This window comes from Solenopsis invicta, chromosome 5 (assembly GCF_016802725.1).
Source record: "Solenopsis invicta isolate M01_SB chromosome 5, UNIL_Sinv_3.0, whole genome shotgun sequence".
Lineage (NCBI taxonomy): Eukaryota > Metazoa > Arthropoda > Insecta > Hymenoptera > Formicidae > Solenopsis > Solenopsis invicta.
In genome coordinates, this window is record NC_052668.1 from 1,357,217 (window position 1) to 1,371,434 (window position 14,218).

General features: G+C 29.5%; 1 protein-coding gene across 3 annotated transcripts in view; it reads right to left on the bottom strand.

The window, feature by feature from the left end:
- Positions 1–1,278: 1,278 nt before the first annotated feature.
- LOC105201917 overlaps positions 1,279–14,218 on the bottom strand; it is a 33,199-nt gene continuing 20,259 nt past the window's right edge. The window contains exons 2-7 of one of the 3 annotated variants that reach the window (XR_005574742.1): positions 5,105–6,390; positions 2,607–3,285; positions 2,211–2,519; positions 1,866–2,118; positions 1,627–1,787; positions 1,279–1,391 (exon numbers count right to left, since the gene is read on the bottom strand). Coding sequence is in view for 1 of the 3 variants with exons in the window: in XM_026141160.2 (XP_025996945.1) it covers positions 11,740–12,378 (639 nt within the window). In the remaining 2 variants the exon portion in view is untranslated. Of the gene's footprint in view, positions 1,392–1,626; positions 1,788–1,865; positions 2,119–2,210; positions 2,520–2,606; positions 3,286–5,104; positions 6,391–11,666; positions 13,066–14,218 lie in introns of those variants that run through there. The other 2 variants (XR_005574743.1, XM_026141160.2) reach the window with 2 other exon arrangements.

Here is a 14,218-nt window from a genome sequence, read left to right on the forward strand (position 1 = left end):
TGTGTTTGCTGGGATAATATGTAAATAAGAGTCGCAATTTTTCATTTTAGCAGTTTTTAAAGCTTTTATATTTTTTAATGATTTTCTTTCTATAAGAAATTAATAGTACACCACAGAAATTTTTAGATTTTTTCGTATAAGTTTGGTAACATATTCTCTCAATGCAAGAAGTGATAATAAAAATTATTTGATGGAAAAAATGTAATAGATTCATGTGAGGTAGTTACAATTAAACTTAAGCTTACATTTAATCTTAATAATAAATCTCACTTTTCTTCTTCTGATTTTTTTAAAAAGCAAAGCAAAACTGAACTTTTACATTAAAAATTAAAAACATTGAATAAACAGCTTTTAAGTAAAAATTGGTTTTCTAAAACGCACTGCACTTAAAGCATATCACAATTTGAGAATTAACTTCTAAGGTTAATGATTCTTTTGATAAATAAATAATAAATTGAAAATAAAGAAATAAAAATGTGTAAGGACAAAATAATCATTATAAATAAAAATAATCATTAACTTTAACATTCACAACTTACTCACACATTATTTATTTATTTTCCCTCTTAGATATAAAATTTTCAAAAAAAATTTCTCGCTGATAGAAATTACAATTTTGTCTAGCAAATTGTTTACTTTGTGACATATGCGTATCACTTTTAACTTTTAAATAGATTAATTAAAAATAAACGGAATAATAATTAAAGGATTACTTCCCATGCAAATATTTTGAAAACACTTTGAAAACATAAAATATTAATGTTTTTTAAATTTTTAATATTTATAACACAAACAAAATTAGAATATTTATATAAATTGTAATGAAGCTAATGCAAATGTGTGATAATGGTGAAATGTTTCAAGTGCAATGACAAGTACGTACTGTGTCGCAAATCAACATGAGATATAAGCACCATTTCTCCTTATCGTAAAAATATCCCGGTCGTTGTTTATCTTATTTCTATTAGTCCACGAACATTCAAACGAGAAATACAGATTATCCACTGTGTATACAATATCAAAAGAAATCACTTCGCATCTTTGTCAATTTAAAAATACCCGTGAGAAAAACTGTTTCAATTTTAAGATGCGATTTCATTATTTACTCGGCGCGTTTGCTCTTTATTTTAATATATATATATATATATGTTTCTTTTAAATTCGCTTTGTCTTATTTAATATATATATATATATATGTTTCTTTTAAATTCAATAAATTTAAAAGATATTATGTAACAAAATAAAAAGCAAATATTTTTTCTCTTTATTTCTTTGTCCTTCTTCCCATACTGCCATCATATTGGTGACACCAAAGGGCTTGCTTTAGCCATGACGAAGTTGCTACAGCAATTTCTTCGACTTCTGTTTTTGGTCTTTCATCCAAAATGGCACTTATAAAAATACAAAAATAATATTTATATTTAGATTGCTTTTAGAAAAACTCAAAGTATATAAATCAGTTATAAATTTATATTTCAAAAACAAAACGTTTTAGAAAAAAATGTTTCATTAATTTATTTTTATACTTTGTATATATTTATATACATTATCTTTATATTATATATATTTATTTATATTAATATTATTTTGCATATTTTCTTAAATGTTGCAATAACTAGATTTTACCTTGAACAATTAATACAACGTCAGCTTTTCAAAACATTTTCGGTACCACCTTTCAAAGTAAATTCCGATGCCAGTGTATTCGAAATAAGTTTCTTCAGTACTTTATACGTTGCTTCCTTAGTATTATCCTTAGGTCCAATTATTTGACTCATGTAATAAATCTGTAGAAGTATAAATATTCTAAAAGAAATGAAAGAAATAAAAAATAAATATATAATAATAGAGAATTAAATATTTACAGTTGCTCCTGTGTTATCATCTTCCGATAAATATTTTTCAACTTTTCCAATTCTTCTTCTGTTGTTAATGGTAGTGCCGGAAGATCTGTTGGTCTTACTATTCTTCTTTCATTTGGAAGAAAATGTCGATGTAATCTGCATTGATTCATGATCAGCACATCCAATTTACTACTAATTTCTTGATATAGCATATACATCTTTTTAAAAGTTTTTGTTTCAAAAGTCACTTCAGACACATGTGATAATGCACTGTCTGTAATACAATAAAAACTTAATATCCAATGAAAATTGTTACTATAACGATTTAAAGGAATAAAAAATATAGAGAAAATAGAATTATTTTACCTGATGGATGAGATGAGCAAGGTGTAAAATCAATTGATGCTGTTATATGAGAACTAATTGGACTTGTTTCACGTAATTCCGATGGGCATACATTGCGCATTGGAAATGATGATATCTCATGAAATGTGTCCTTTTGATACGAATAATAATAATCCCTTGATGTACTTAGTGTCTCTAGACTCAACTTTGCACTTGTCTTTTCAGAAACATTATTTTCTAATGACATTATTTTCTGAATTTTCATTGAAAAATCTTTGCGGGAATAAGAATCAATATTTTCCTCTGCAGCATGAAATACTATATTTCTCTCTAAAAAATTTTAACATTTAAACTTTTATTTATTAAATTATAATTTATATACATGTGAAATATAGAAACTAATTTCAGTTCACTAACATTGTCTTCCAAACATTTTTGTTTTTGTCTTGCTGTCTCCATGACAGCTGCAGTTTTTTGTTCGTTCATAGGTAAAGTTTTCTTCTTTGCTCCATATATTTTTGTAAGTAGAAAATCCTTTTTAGATTTGATATTTTTATGAGATGTTAAAATTGTCTTATTGCTTTTTTTAAATGTAATAGTTTCATTGTTTTAATATCCTTAATCAAAACTTGGAGTAGGTTTAAATTTCTTACAGCTTTTCTTTTTTGTCACATTTGTCGAAAAAGATTCATCACTTGACAAATGGCGCTTAATTTTTTTACGTTTGCCACGACCAAATTCATATTCAGTTTCATAAGTAGAAGATATATATAATAGATCTATTCCGTGCTTGTCGTGCATCCAAAAGTGTATCTAAACAATACAGAATTAAAAAAAAAATAGCCATACAAATGAAAAAAGAAACATAATAAGAAGCAACATACCATAAAATTTTAAAACAACAACATTATAAATGAGCCATGAAAGATGTGCATCTAATTCTTTTTTAACTGCAATACCTTGCTCAAATCTAGGAAGCCAAGAAATTTTTGTAACTTTATTGTTTGAGTTTTCTCCTAGCCATTTAGTAAGACCAACTTCAAATAAAGTATCATTTTCCTCATCGCATTCGTCATTTTCGTTAATAAATTGCAAACTAAAAAAATTAGAAAAACTAGTACTGTGCAATAATTTTACAATTTTCTCAAATAATTACAATATTTGTAAAGAAATGATTCTATTCTTTTGCTCACTTAACACAACAATGACAATTTAAAGAAACAAAATTTTTTAGTTTGAATGTTTTGAACCAAAAATTGTGACAATATTATTTTAAAAACTAATTTTTTTGTAATAATTCGTAATAATTTTACTCATTAAGCTGATAGCACATAATTTTCCTTTTGCTCATTAGTTTTGAAAACCATATTAACATTTTCATTTTTACTTTCATCACTATTTTCATCTTCACTTATATGTTCATTTTCATCAATATTGTCACTTTCATTCGTATTATCATTATCATATGTATTATCACTTTCATCTATACTGTCATCATATATATTTTCATTTTTATTTCTGTTTTTATCTTCATCTATATTTTTATCAGAACTTATGCCATTACATTTTTCAAAAACTATATCATTTTAAATCTCAACTTCACCTTGAGGGTAAACATTTAAATTTATTAATTCATTAGGCAAGTTTTCTTCTTCAGACTCTATTGAAACTGACCAATTGCTACTATTGTTCGAAATACTGCAGTGAAGTCTGCATTTTGGTTGCAATAATTGGTGAACTTTTTCCAAAATATAATCTTTCTGTTCTTTATGTTTTAACTTCTTTTTAATTTTTCTTTCAGTTTTTTTCCTTTTAATTACGTTTATAATACTGAAAACAAGAAATTACGTCTACGATAGAAAATTATTTAAAAATTTTTTTTATACGAACAATTTAAAAAAACTGATTAACCCCCCTGATAAAATTTTCACTCAGAATTTTTCAAAACTTATATTTTATAACAATTTTAGGAAATTTCTTAGAATTTTTTTAAAATTTTGGTATAAATTTTATACAGAAAATTCAAAATTTTTAAAATGGTAATTTATAATCAAGATATGTATATGGAGAGGAAGGTCAGGAATACTAATATATATTTTTGGGTTTCAAAACTGGTATAGTACATATTAATGGTAAAACTGACACACAGTAAGTGCCGACTTAATGAATTTGTTAATATCATTTCTATATATATATATTTGACAATGTTTAAGAAATGAAAAATTATAATTGAACATTTTTAAAATAAAAAATTTTAAAAACTAAAAAATTGAAGTAAATACTTCAATAAGATTTACTTATTAGAGAACAGATAATTTATTAAAAATTAAGTTATTAAAAGAATGTATATTCTTTTCATCTATCATCCGTTCTCGGCATTTATTCACTTTTATTTTTTAATTATTTAATTACTTTTATTTTTAAGATGTTCAATAGATGATTATCTAGATTATCTACCGACAAACATTGCTTGTATAGATCAATAAAACTTGGATCAATAAAAACCTATTGCGTATTATTTTATAAAATCTTTAAGCGAAAAGAGCAAACGTAATTGAATAGAGTTCTTACATCATTATGGAAAATTGATATAATACTAATAGTAATTAATATAATATATACTTATGTATGGTGCGCGCAAGTAAGATGATGCTGCTGCATAATATTTATGTAAAATATAACAGTACAAAGCATAAAATCATATTTTATATATTCACAATAAATACGTACTTTACATAATTTTAGTTAATTTAGTTTTCCTTATATGACAATATTTATTAAATTACATTAGTTTAATAAATATTGTTCTATCGGGAAAGTTAAATTATCTAAAATTATATCGTAACGAAATCATGCATAAAAATTATAGTCTGCAAATATGTAAATAAATGTTACCATTCTGACTGGGTGCTTACCTCGTAAACACGAGTTGCTGCGTGCCACGAGTCAAACGAACTGTTTAACCCAAGGTCTCGGTCAGTATACCAAAAGGCACTTTGACTCTCTTCGGGCACAGTACGGTTGTTGGTCCTTTTTAAAGTCAACAAACTTAATCACTGTGACTCGGAATCGAACCAAGTGCTTTATCTTTAGAACACGAAATGTAAGATAGATCAGAAATAATCATAGTCCACAAACACTAGTTACATTAAAAAGATCGGTTTATTATAAATTTTAAATTTAGAAAGAAGACAAACAGCATTTATTTAACAATTATTCCATTTATATCACAATGATTACCATACATTATTTCATTATGTTATTCATGTCTTTGATTTACAAATATACTCAGAATGATTATTGTTTCTAAAATTATTACAATGTTATATTCGGATAGTCTATAATTGCTTAAATATACTGGGGTGTGTGTGTGCGTGTGCGGTGCGTGTATGTGTACTTGTGTATAAGTGGAAGGGAGCGATAGATCGAAAAGAAACTAAAGGGGGTTTTTTAGTCGAATATTTAATTTATTGTGGCGGAATTTAAAGGAAAGAATTTAAAAAATATTGATTAAGGGTCAAGGTAATAATTGGGATATGTGGAAAAAACATACAAAAATTATGGCGCTGGAGGAAAGACGGGGAAGTACGGAGCAAAGCTTCTCCGGATTGAAGCCATATATATAGATAGCATAGGTTGGTTTCTTCGAGGAGGGACCCAGAAAATAGAGGGAACTTCGTGAGCAGAAACTGCAATAACTGGTGGAAACCAGGTGTGTAGTAGAAACTAGGCGGAGGATCTTCTTCCTTTAGATCAGGAGACCGTAAGGGAAGAGATCCAGGGGGGAGAAGGAGAGGGAGAAAAGTAAGCTTCCCTCAGAAACTCAACGATAGTTGTAGAGTCCTTGGGGAAAAGGAGCCTACATGGGCTTGGAAAATCAAAGCGTTTCAAGGAGTATGACGGAGTGGGCACTGATGAGTGAGGGGTGTCCGGGACTAATCTATAATATATAACTTGTGAGGAGATTGAATATGCAAGTGAAACAGATCTGGAAATCCAGAGGAACTTTAAGTTCCTCAAGAGAAAGAGAAAGAGAAAATTATTGAGGTGCTAGTTCCGAGTTCCAGTTCTCGAAGGGTGTGGCCTATCTCTCGCAGAAACTTATAGGCTTGGTTGAAGTGATACCACGCCCGTCTGACTCGTTCCCGCTGTCGGGTATTTCCAAATTGAGGGTACGCTCCTGCGTGGCTCGCGTACATCACTGCGCATCGGTAAAAGAAGAAGGCAGTAGGAATAAGCGATGTTCAGAAAAATCATCGATGCGAAAGTAGTCGGTTACTAAAAATATCAATGTTTAAAAATCGGGATTATTCGGGAAAATAATCGATTATATCGATTGTACATCAGACATCTAAGAACAATAAATACAAAACTACATATAGCTGTTAACAATGAGCTGATATCATAATTTATTATTATTATTATTATTGTTATTATATTTATTAATTTTGGTTTATGTTTTGATAGTTTCTTTAACGCGTCCACTAGTTTTTCGTCCTGCTCTTATGCAAATCTACATTTATGCAAATTTTTAAAATGTACATACACCATGCGCGACTAATTTGTTAGAACCTTTGACTATGTAAGTATGGACTACTAGTCATCCCCACTTTTCCCATAAAAAATTGGACCAACATTAATTCGATATATCAAGATATAAGCCCTGCCCCGATAGCTAAAAAGTGAAAATTCAAACGTATCAAAGTTAGAGGAAGATTGCTGACACTATCATACATTGTCTTTAAAGTCTATTTCTTACACAATAGCTACAAATAAAACTGTAAAAACAAATACAAATTCGAAACTGTCTTCTATCAGATAATATAGCAATTTTTTTCTTAAATTTTTGAAATATTTAAATATAATAATAATTAACTTTTTCATACAGTAAATAAAAATAAACTAATAAAATAAATCTTAAAATCAAGAAGATAATTAAAACAATTTTAAAAATCACAAACGTAGAAAACAAAATAATATTAAAACTAATATATAAAATATTAGTAGTAATATGTAAAATTTGTATTTAACTGATTGCATACAGAAGCAATTATAATTTTTTACCTGTTTAAATTATCTAAAAAAGTTGTTTTTATCAGTACTAATAAAGTGTTATACTTATAATTTCAAAAAAATAAGAGAGTGTCTTTATAGGAAAAATATATATAACAATTCAATATTCGTAGAAATTTTCTAGTTACAAAACAATAGAAATAAAATAGAAATAAAATCCTTAAGTATAAATGAAAAATAGTGATAAAAAAGTAAGAAGAAATAAGTACAAAGTTGTAAAAATTTGTAAAATATATTTATTTATATTATCTATTATCTTTTAAAATAATGGTTTTTGTATAAATATATCTGACAAAATTATCGTGTTTTTTCAGAGAAAATATTTTATCCTCATATTTTAATTTTACTCATAAATATTTCGACATGAATAATTTTATTAATGCGTACTCATGGTTTTCTAATATATCTGTATTTAAAACGTGTTCCTCGAAATTTGTAAAAAGCAGTCGTACATTTGAGTTTCTTAAGACATCATTTACAATCCGCACATTTATATTTTTACATTTTAATTTATCTTCTAATTTGTATATGTTGAGAATTCAGTTATTGAAGTTATGGCATACAAATCTACTTGTAGATGTATCTTAAGGATTCAAAATTCACACGTTTAATAAAAGTTGAAGTAGCTTCTTCACATTCGTTTAAAAGATTGTGACATATCAAGCATTTTAACTTTTGTAATATTTTTTTTTTCTACAAATCCTAAAATATAAAAAACAGCGTGACTGAATGATTTATCTATTACTGACATTGATAAATTGTCTACAATTATAGAATTAATTTCTTTATCATCGTTGTATTCATTACTGTCGTGGCCATTGTTCGTAATTAAATCGGATATCTTTTTTGCCAAGTAAAACCGTTAAAATTAAGATGTTTTCAATTGGTATACAATTAGCTTCAGCAGAAGATTTAACCTCATTATGGTGTAATAATCGTTTATACGCTGCTCGTAAATGTGTACAACTTGGGTCATTATTAAATGCACCCATTGGTTGAATACATGAGAAAAAAGTTTCTATATGATCTTGGGATAATTTATATGCTAAAATACATTCCACATACCCTGTCTCTACGAAAGAGTGATATATTAATTTAAAATTTTTTTGATTATAAAATAAATAAGCCAATCTTTGTTTTAATTCTATAATAAGTTTACCATTAATTTCTAAACAAATTTTGAAAAAATAACGTATTGCCTCATGATAGAATTCAAAATAGTGAAACGCTGTACTTTTCATTAACGGCTTTTTAAAACCATTTGCAAATAGATTTCTCGAGTTCAATCAAAAGTATTGTTTACCATTCTACAAAATTTAACTACAAATTTAGCTGTTGCTAAATTTTGTACATACAACCAACAAAATCAGGATGTCCATCATCCTAAAGTTGTTTTAAAGCTGCAGCGCAGCTTTTGCTTAAAGTTTGTGCTGTAAATTTAACGTTCATTTAGTTTCTGAATCATTTTACATATTTCTGATTTAATTTATTACGTAAATGATAGCCTCCAGATTCTTGTAATTCTACTAAATTCTTAATATACTTAAAATTGATAACACAATCCTGATCGTCATATAATCTTGATTTTGATCTTAATACATTTCTTATAAGTTTCAACCGAGGGGAAATTCACAGCCGGCATTGGTGTACAAAATTTCGGCAGTGGACTGCCGAAAAAAGTAAGCAGTGACCTATATTATTGACGGCATTGTCGTCAGTGGTTGGGGAGTGGTGAGCTCACTTCAGAGTCGGTTTTTCGATCATGGGGTTGAGCACAAAATTTTTTTCTTGCATATTCCGAAAGTACATAAATAAAAGAATATTTTAAGCCTATAATCAATTTCATAATTGCTTTCTTTCTGGTAGTTTACTCTTGTACCTGAACGGTGGGGTGCTCACTTCAGGGTCGGTTTTTCGATCACGTGGTTGAGCACAAAAATCTGGTCTTGCATATTTCGAAAGCACATAAATAGGAGAATATTTTAAGCCTATAATCAGTTTCAGAATTGCTTTCTTTCTGGTACTTTACTCTTGTACCGTTAATGTGTATTCGTACTTTCGGGACGATTTTCTGGTCGAAGAGATTGAGTACGAACATTTATTTATATATCGTTGGAAAGCACATAAAAAGCACTTAATTCTAGTGTATTTATTTTTTTATTTTATTAATTATTTATATGAGTTGGTGCTGGCTTAACGTTAAGCTGGCACCCCCACCTTCAATCTCATTTTCCTGCTAAACCGCTCGAGCACAAAAATTTCAAATAGGGTACATAATTAGCACATAAAAAGCACTTAATTTTGGCATAAGTGGCGTTTCGATTTTTTGTGGTGGGGGTGCTAACTTAACAGACATTGTTATTTTTAGTATTCTATTGTTTGAAGTTAGGTATACCTATGCATAAGACATCACATAATAATGTGCAATTACAGTAAAATGTATAGAATTTTTAAAGAAGAATGTTTAAAATTTATTTTGATTACAAACAAATACAATATCAAGGTCATTATTTTGATTATTTTTATTATTATTTTTAGTGTTCCATTGTTTGAAGTTATATGCATAAGACAGCACATAATAATGTGCAATTATATTAAAATGTATAGATACAGTTCGTAAATAAAATTTTTGGAAGTTTTTTGTATAATTGTGTAGAATACTTCGGGAAAGCTTTAGAATTCTTGTGCAGGCATTGGCGTATGATAATGGGCACGCGGTAGTGTTCATAATTGCATGGCATTGCCTTAATTTTAATATAGGATTGACGGCATTGTAGGCATTGACTAAAAATAAGCATTGTCGGCAGTATACAAAAATGTCGGCAGTGTTTTACAACAATGCCAAAAATCGGCATTGGTGTACAAAATTTTGGGTTGTGAATTCCCCCTCGGTTTCAACATATGTGCAACATCAAAAAATATATAAACATTATCACCGCCAGATAGATGTGGAAAGTACGCTTTACCATTAAATACATCAGCATTTAACCTATTGAACATTGAAATATTTACAGATAATCCATCGAAAGTCATCGTAATAATACATACATCTAAAGTGCTGGTAAAATCTATTATTTTTCTTGTAATTTTTGCGCGTTTATCTGCTATTAACCCGGCCACCAAAAATTACGCTACGGGTATTTTTCACCTTTCATTGATTCCAGTTAACTAAAACATTAGTACTTCTTTTGCAAATAGTAAATTTTCTGGTTGAAACCGGATTGTGACCGAACGAATGTCTGATTATTCAACAATGTCTCGCTTTATTTTGAATTGCGTAATAATTGCGTAATAATTTGTGTCTTTACTTGATTTAATAACGATTGCCAGGTAATTTCACCGAATAATTACCATGGTATTATTATACCTATTACACGTCTTGACTTTCTATACTTACGAATCCGCGCGAAATTTGAAAACAGTTTATAATGGATATAAACGTTATTGTCGCTTTTTATTTTACTTTAATCGTAATTTATTAATTCTCAGTGGCTTTATGACTGCCTTAGAGCATTAAAATAATTAACATAACTCGCTATATTTGTACTATGTACGGAATCTATAAACAAAATGTAAAGTTATAAAATAACTTTGTGGGTTACTTATTTAATAACTGAAACTTAACTTCAAATTTGGATAATTGAACTTATTCTGTAGTGACTTATAGTCAAGATTAAATTGTTATAATAATACTATAAAATCATTATAAACTTAACTTATTATTACTCATGGTCTAAACTATACTGTAATTTATTTTATTACTTTGAGGCCTATTTTTAACTGATAGTTAAATTTGTAATAGTAACTGAATAGATATATTATTTAATTAATTTTAATTTATTTACTCCGCTGGGATTGTTTCTTTCACTTGATTTTTTGTGGTTCAATTGTCGTTTGATTCCCCTTTGTCCTGTATATTATTGCCGTTTTTTTTATTTGTGGCTGCATTGGCTGCTCAAGGTTACCAGAAGCTTGCTCGTCGACAATTTTCTCCAGCTCTGTCATTTGCACTTCCTCAAAGCTTGGCTCGTCGCTGTCATTCAGTTCTGCGTCTATTGATGTCTCGATTTCCTTTTGGAATGTACTTTCGAGGCTTGCCATGCTTTGCGAAGGCTTTACTACGGGGCGGGGAGGTCTCCTTGTGGTAATGTGGTGGTGCATCTACGCAAAGTCACCACCAGCTGAGGTTGCAATTTTCCCGCTAAATTATTTTTAAATTTGCATTTGAAAGTAATTTTTCTTTGTTTGTGGGTCTGGTCGTTTGGTAATTTCTTGCTTACTATCTTATATTTTTGTTCTACTTTTTTCTTGGCTTGTAATTTTTAACTTTTTACTCATAAACTTGCCCTGACTATTTTTTTGTTTTATTTTTGCTATTTCGAATTTAATTTCCAATTTTATTACCTTGAGCGTTTTCCTAGTTTTCCATTCTCCTTTTTCTTTAATGAAGTGACTCTCGATTGATGCCGATCTTCTTTCATTTTTGATTCTTCTTTACTTTTGTTGTGGTCATCACTGTTGTGAGTGGTGTAGTTGTGGCTGTCATTTCTGTAGCTCTTATATTTGTCACAACTGCGGTGTGGCTTGTGGAAACTGTGGGTATTGATTGCTGTGTTACATTTCTATTTATCTCCCCTGTTGTCAGTTGTGGTTCTGCTCCTTCGGTGAATTCTTTATCCAAGCCATAAGTCCTTATCGCTGTTTGTTTTCTTATTTTATAGTTTAAAATACATTCACGTGGTTTGCTGTCTTTGTTTTTTCTTATATCCTTAACATTAATTGAAACACTAATCTCATAATGTGGCTGTTCTTCCTCATCCTTAATGATAAACTTGTCAACGAGTGGGTATTTATCTTCATCCTCGTAATAATTTTTGATGGTGTTGTACTTTTCTTTCCATCTCTCTTTCTCTGCTAAAATTTGCTCGTCTGCTTCATCTTCTTCATTGATGGGCGACGTTTGATTCACAAATGTTTCAAGCGCCTTGATTCTCTTGCGCTTCGCTTGAATCACCCGCTTCCACGTTTTCCTGCGGTTCAATTCTTTGTGAATTTCATCTTCACGTTCGCACAGCTGTACATACAAATCTTTTCCATATGGCGGCTCCTGTTCCATCTTCCTTTTTTATTATTCTTGAGCTTTGTCTTACTTTTCCACGTGTTTTGCTCTGGCTGTGGGTTTTCGGTTGTATCAGCTGATTGTGACTGGGTTTGTGTTGTTCACTAGATGAGTGTGTTCCAAAACATGGTATCTTGCATGGTAAAAAAACAAGAGTATGCTTACGCGCATACAACCAATCAGAATTGTCAAAGTGTGACGTCAGGATAGCGATCATGAAACATTTTCATTTTTAACTATTCACGTTACAATTTTAGGTAAAAATGTTAATGTGAAAAGTGAAAATCAAATATTACTTTTTGCATGGTACATATTTAATAATGCACTGATTTGCGCATGATTTAATTTAAAAAGATGTACATATATTATAGTTTTATGTATCCATTACAAAAATGTTATTTCTTTTGTAAATTCCCAAAAAGTGAAATTTTTTACGTGTATAATTTTTTGACCCATTTTCATGAATAAATGTGCATCTTTTCATGTAAATTTTTCACCATTGCGTGACTTGATTAAAAATAAAAAATAACCTCTAATATTACTCATGCGTTAAGCCTTGTGTACAGTCATGAGCTAAAAGGTTGTAACACATTTTCTTTGATGGTTTTTGGAATGTAGACTTGTTCATCAATCGGCAAACGTAATTGGTTTGATCCACAGGTAAAAACCAATTAAGTTCGCCGTTCGATGAGCAAGTTTATATTCCAAAAACCATCGAAAAAAATGTGTTGCAACCTTTTAGCATACGACTGTACACCCAAGGACTTTAGGTTTGTTCGAGTTGCTTGAAATCTCTAAAAATTTTTGCACTCGAGATGAGATAAATATATCTTCGATCGTAAGAAAGAGAGAGACGACAAAGAAATTAATTCAAAAAGGGCAGCAACACGAACAGGCCTTTTAATTCTATCCATGGGGAAATTTTCCAAACTGAGAAGTCGCTATCTTTCTACATACTTGCATGATTAATGTAACAATTAGAGCTTATTGGTCGTTACGATAATCATGAACTGCGAGTATGTAGAAGGATGGTGATTTTTCAATTTGGAAAATTTTCCCATGGACAGAATCAAAGTCCTTGGGTGTACACGATGCCATGATGTAAGAAGAAAGGTGAAACAAGTAACCAGATGCGCAGTAGACCATACTCTAAACTAGAGTCCCTAGAAGTAGAGATTGGATGCACGTGATTGTGTACCTAAAATGGCAGCACCAATACGGATCCCTATTTAATCTTCTTTAGCCAATACGATAACAGCATACAACACGTTCAAGTGCACACAATGATAAACATACACACACATAAAGCTCACGTACATACACTGACATATTCATCACCGACATTTTAGGGGCAGATGTCCAGACTCTCTACTTCTAGGGACTCTACTCTAGACCAATCAGAACTGGGTCCAAATTTTGAGATTTAATATAGCTACGGCTCCGGTACTGGGACGTATTTATACTTGCATTTATACGTGAATCGGAGATAATCGGTGAATCAAAGAAATTCAAAGCTACTTAAAAAAAGAAGAGCGTGAAGGTAAGGTTGAGACTTTTTACATTAATGAAAATTGTGATAATTGTTATTTCAAATTTTGTAAACTTGAATTAGAAGAAATTTGGAAAGTTATAAGAATGAGCTTATGTGTATGACTAAATTGTTGTATTTCATGTTTATAACAACAGTGTTTATTGCAACAGTGATTTGTGTTAAAGATGATAAATTTCAAGTATTTTTACATTTTTACATTTATTTTTTTTAACAACATCTACATTTTAAGTATGTGTGACTACATATGATTGTTTCGTATTTAAATTGCGCGGATATATTTGGACC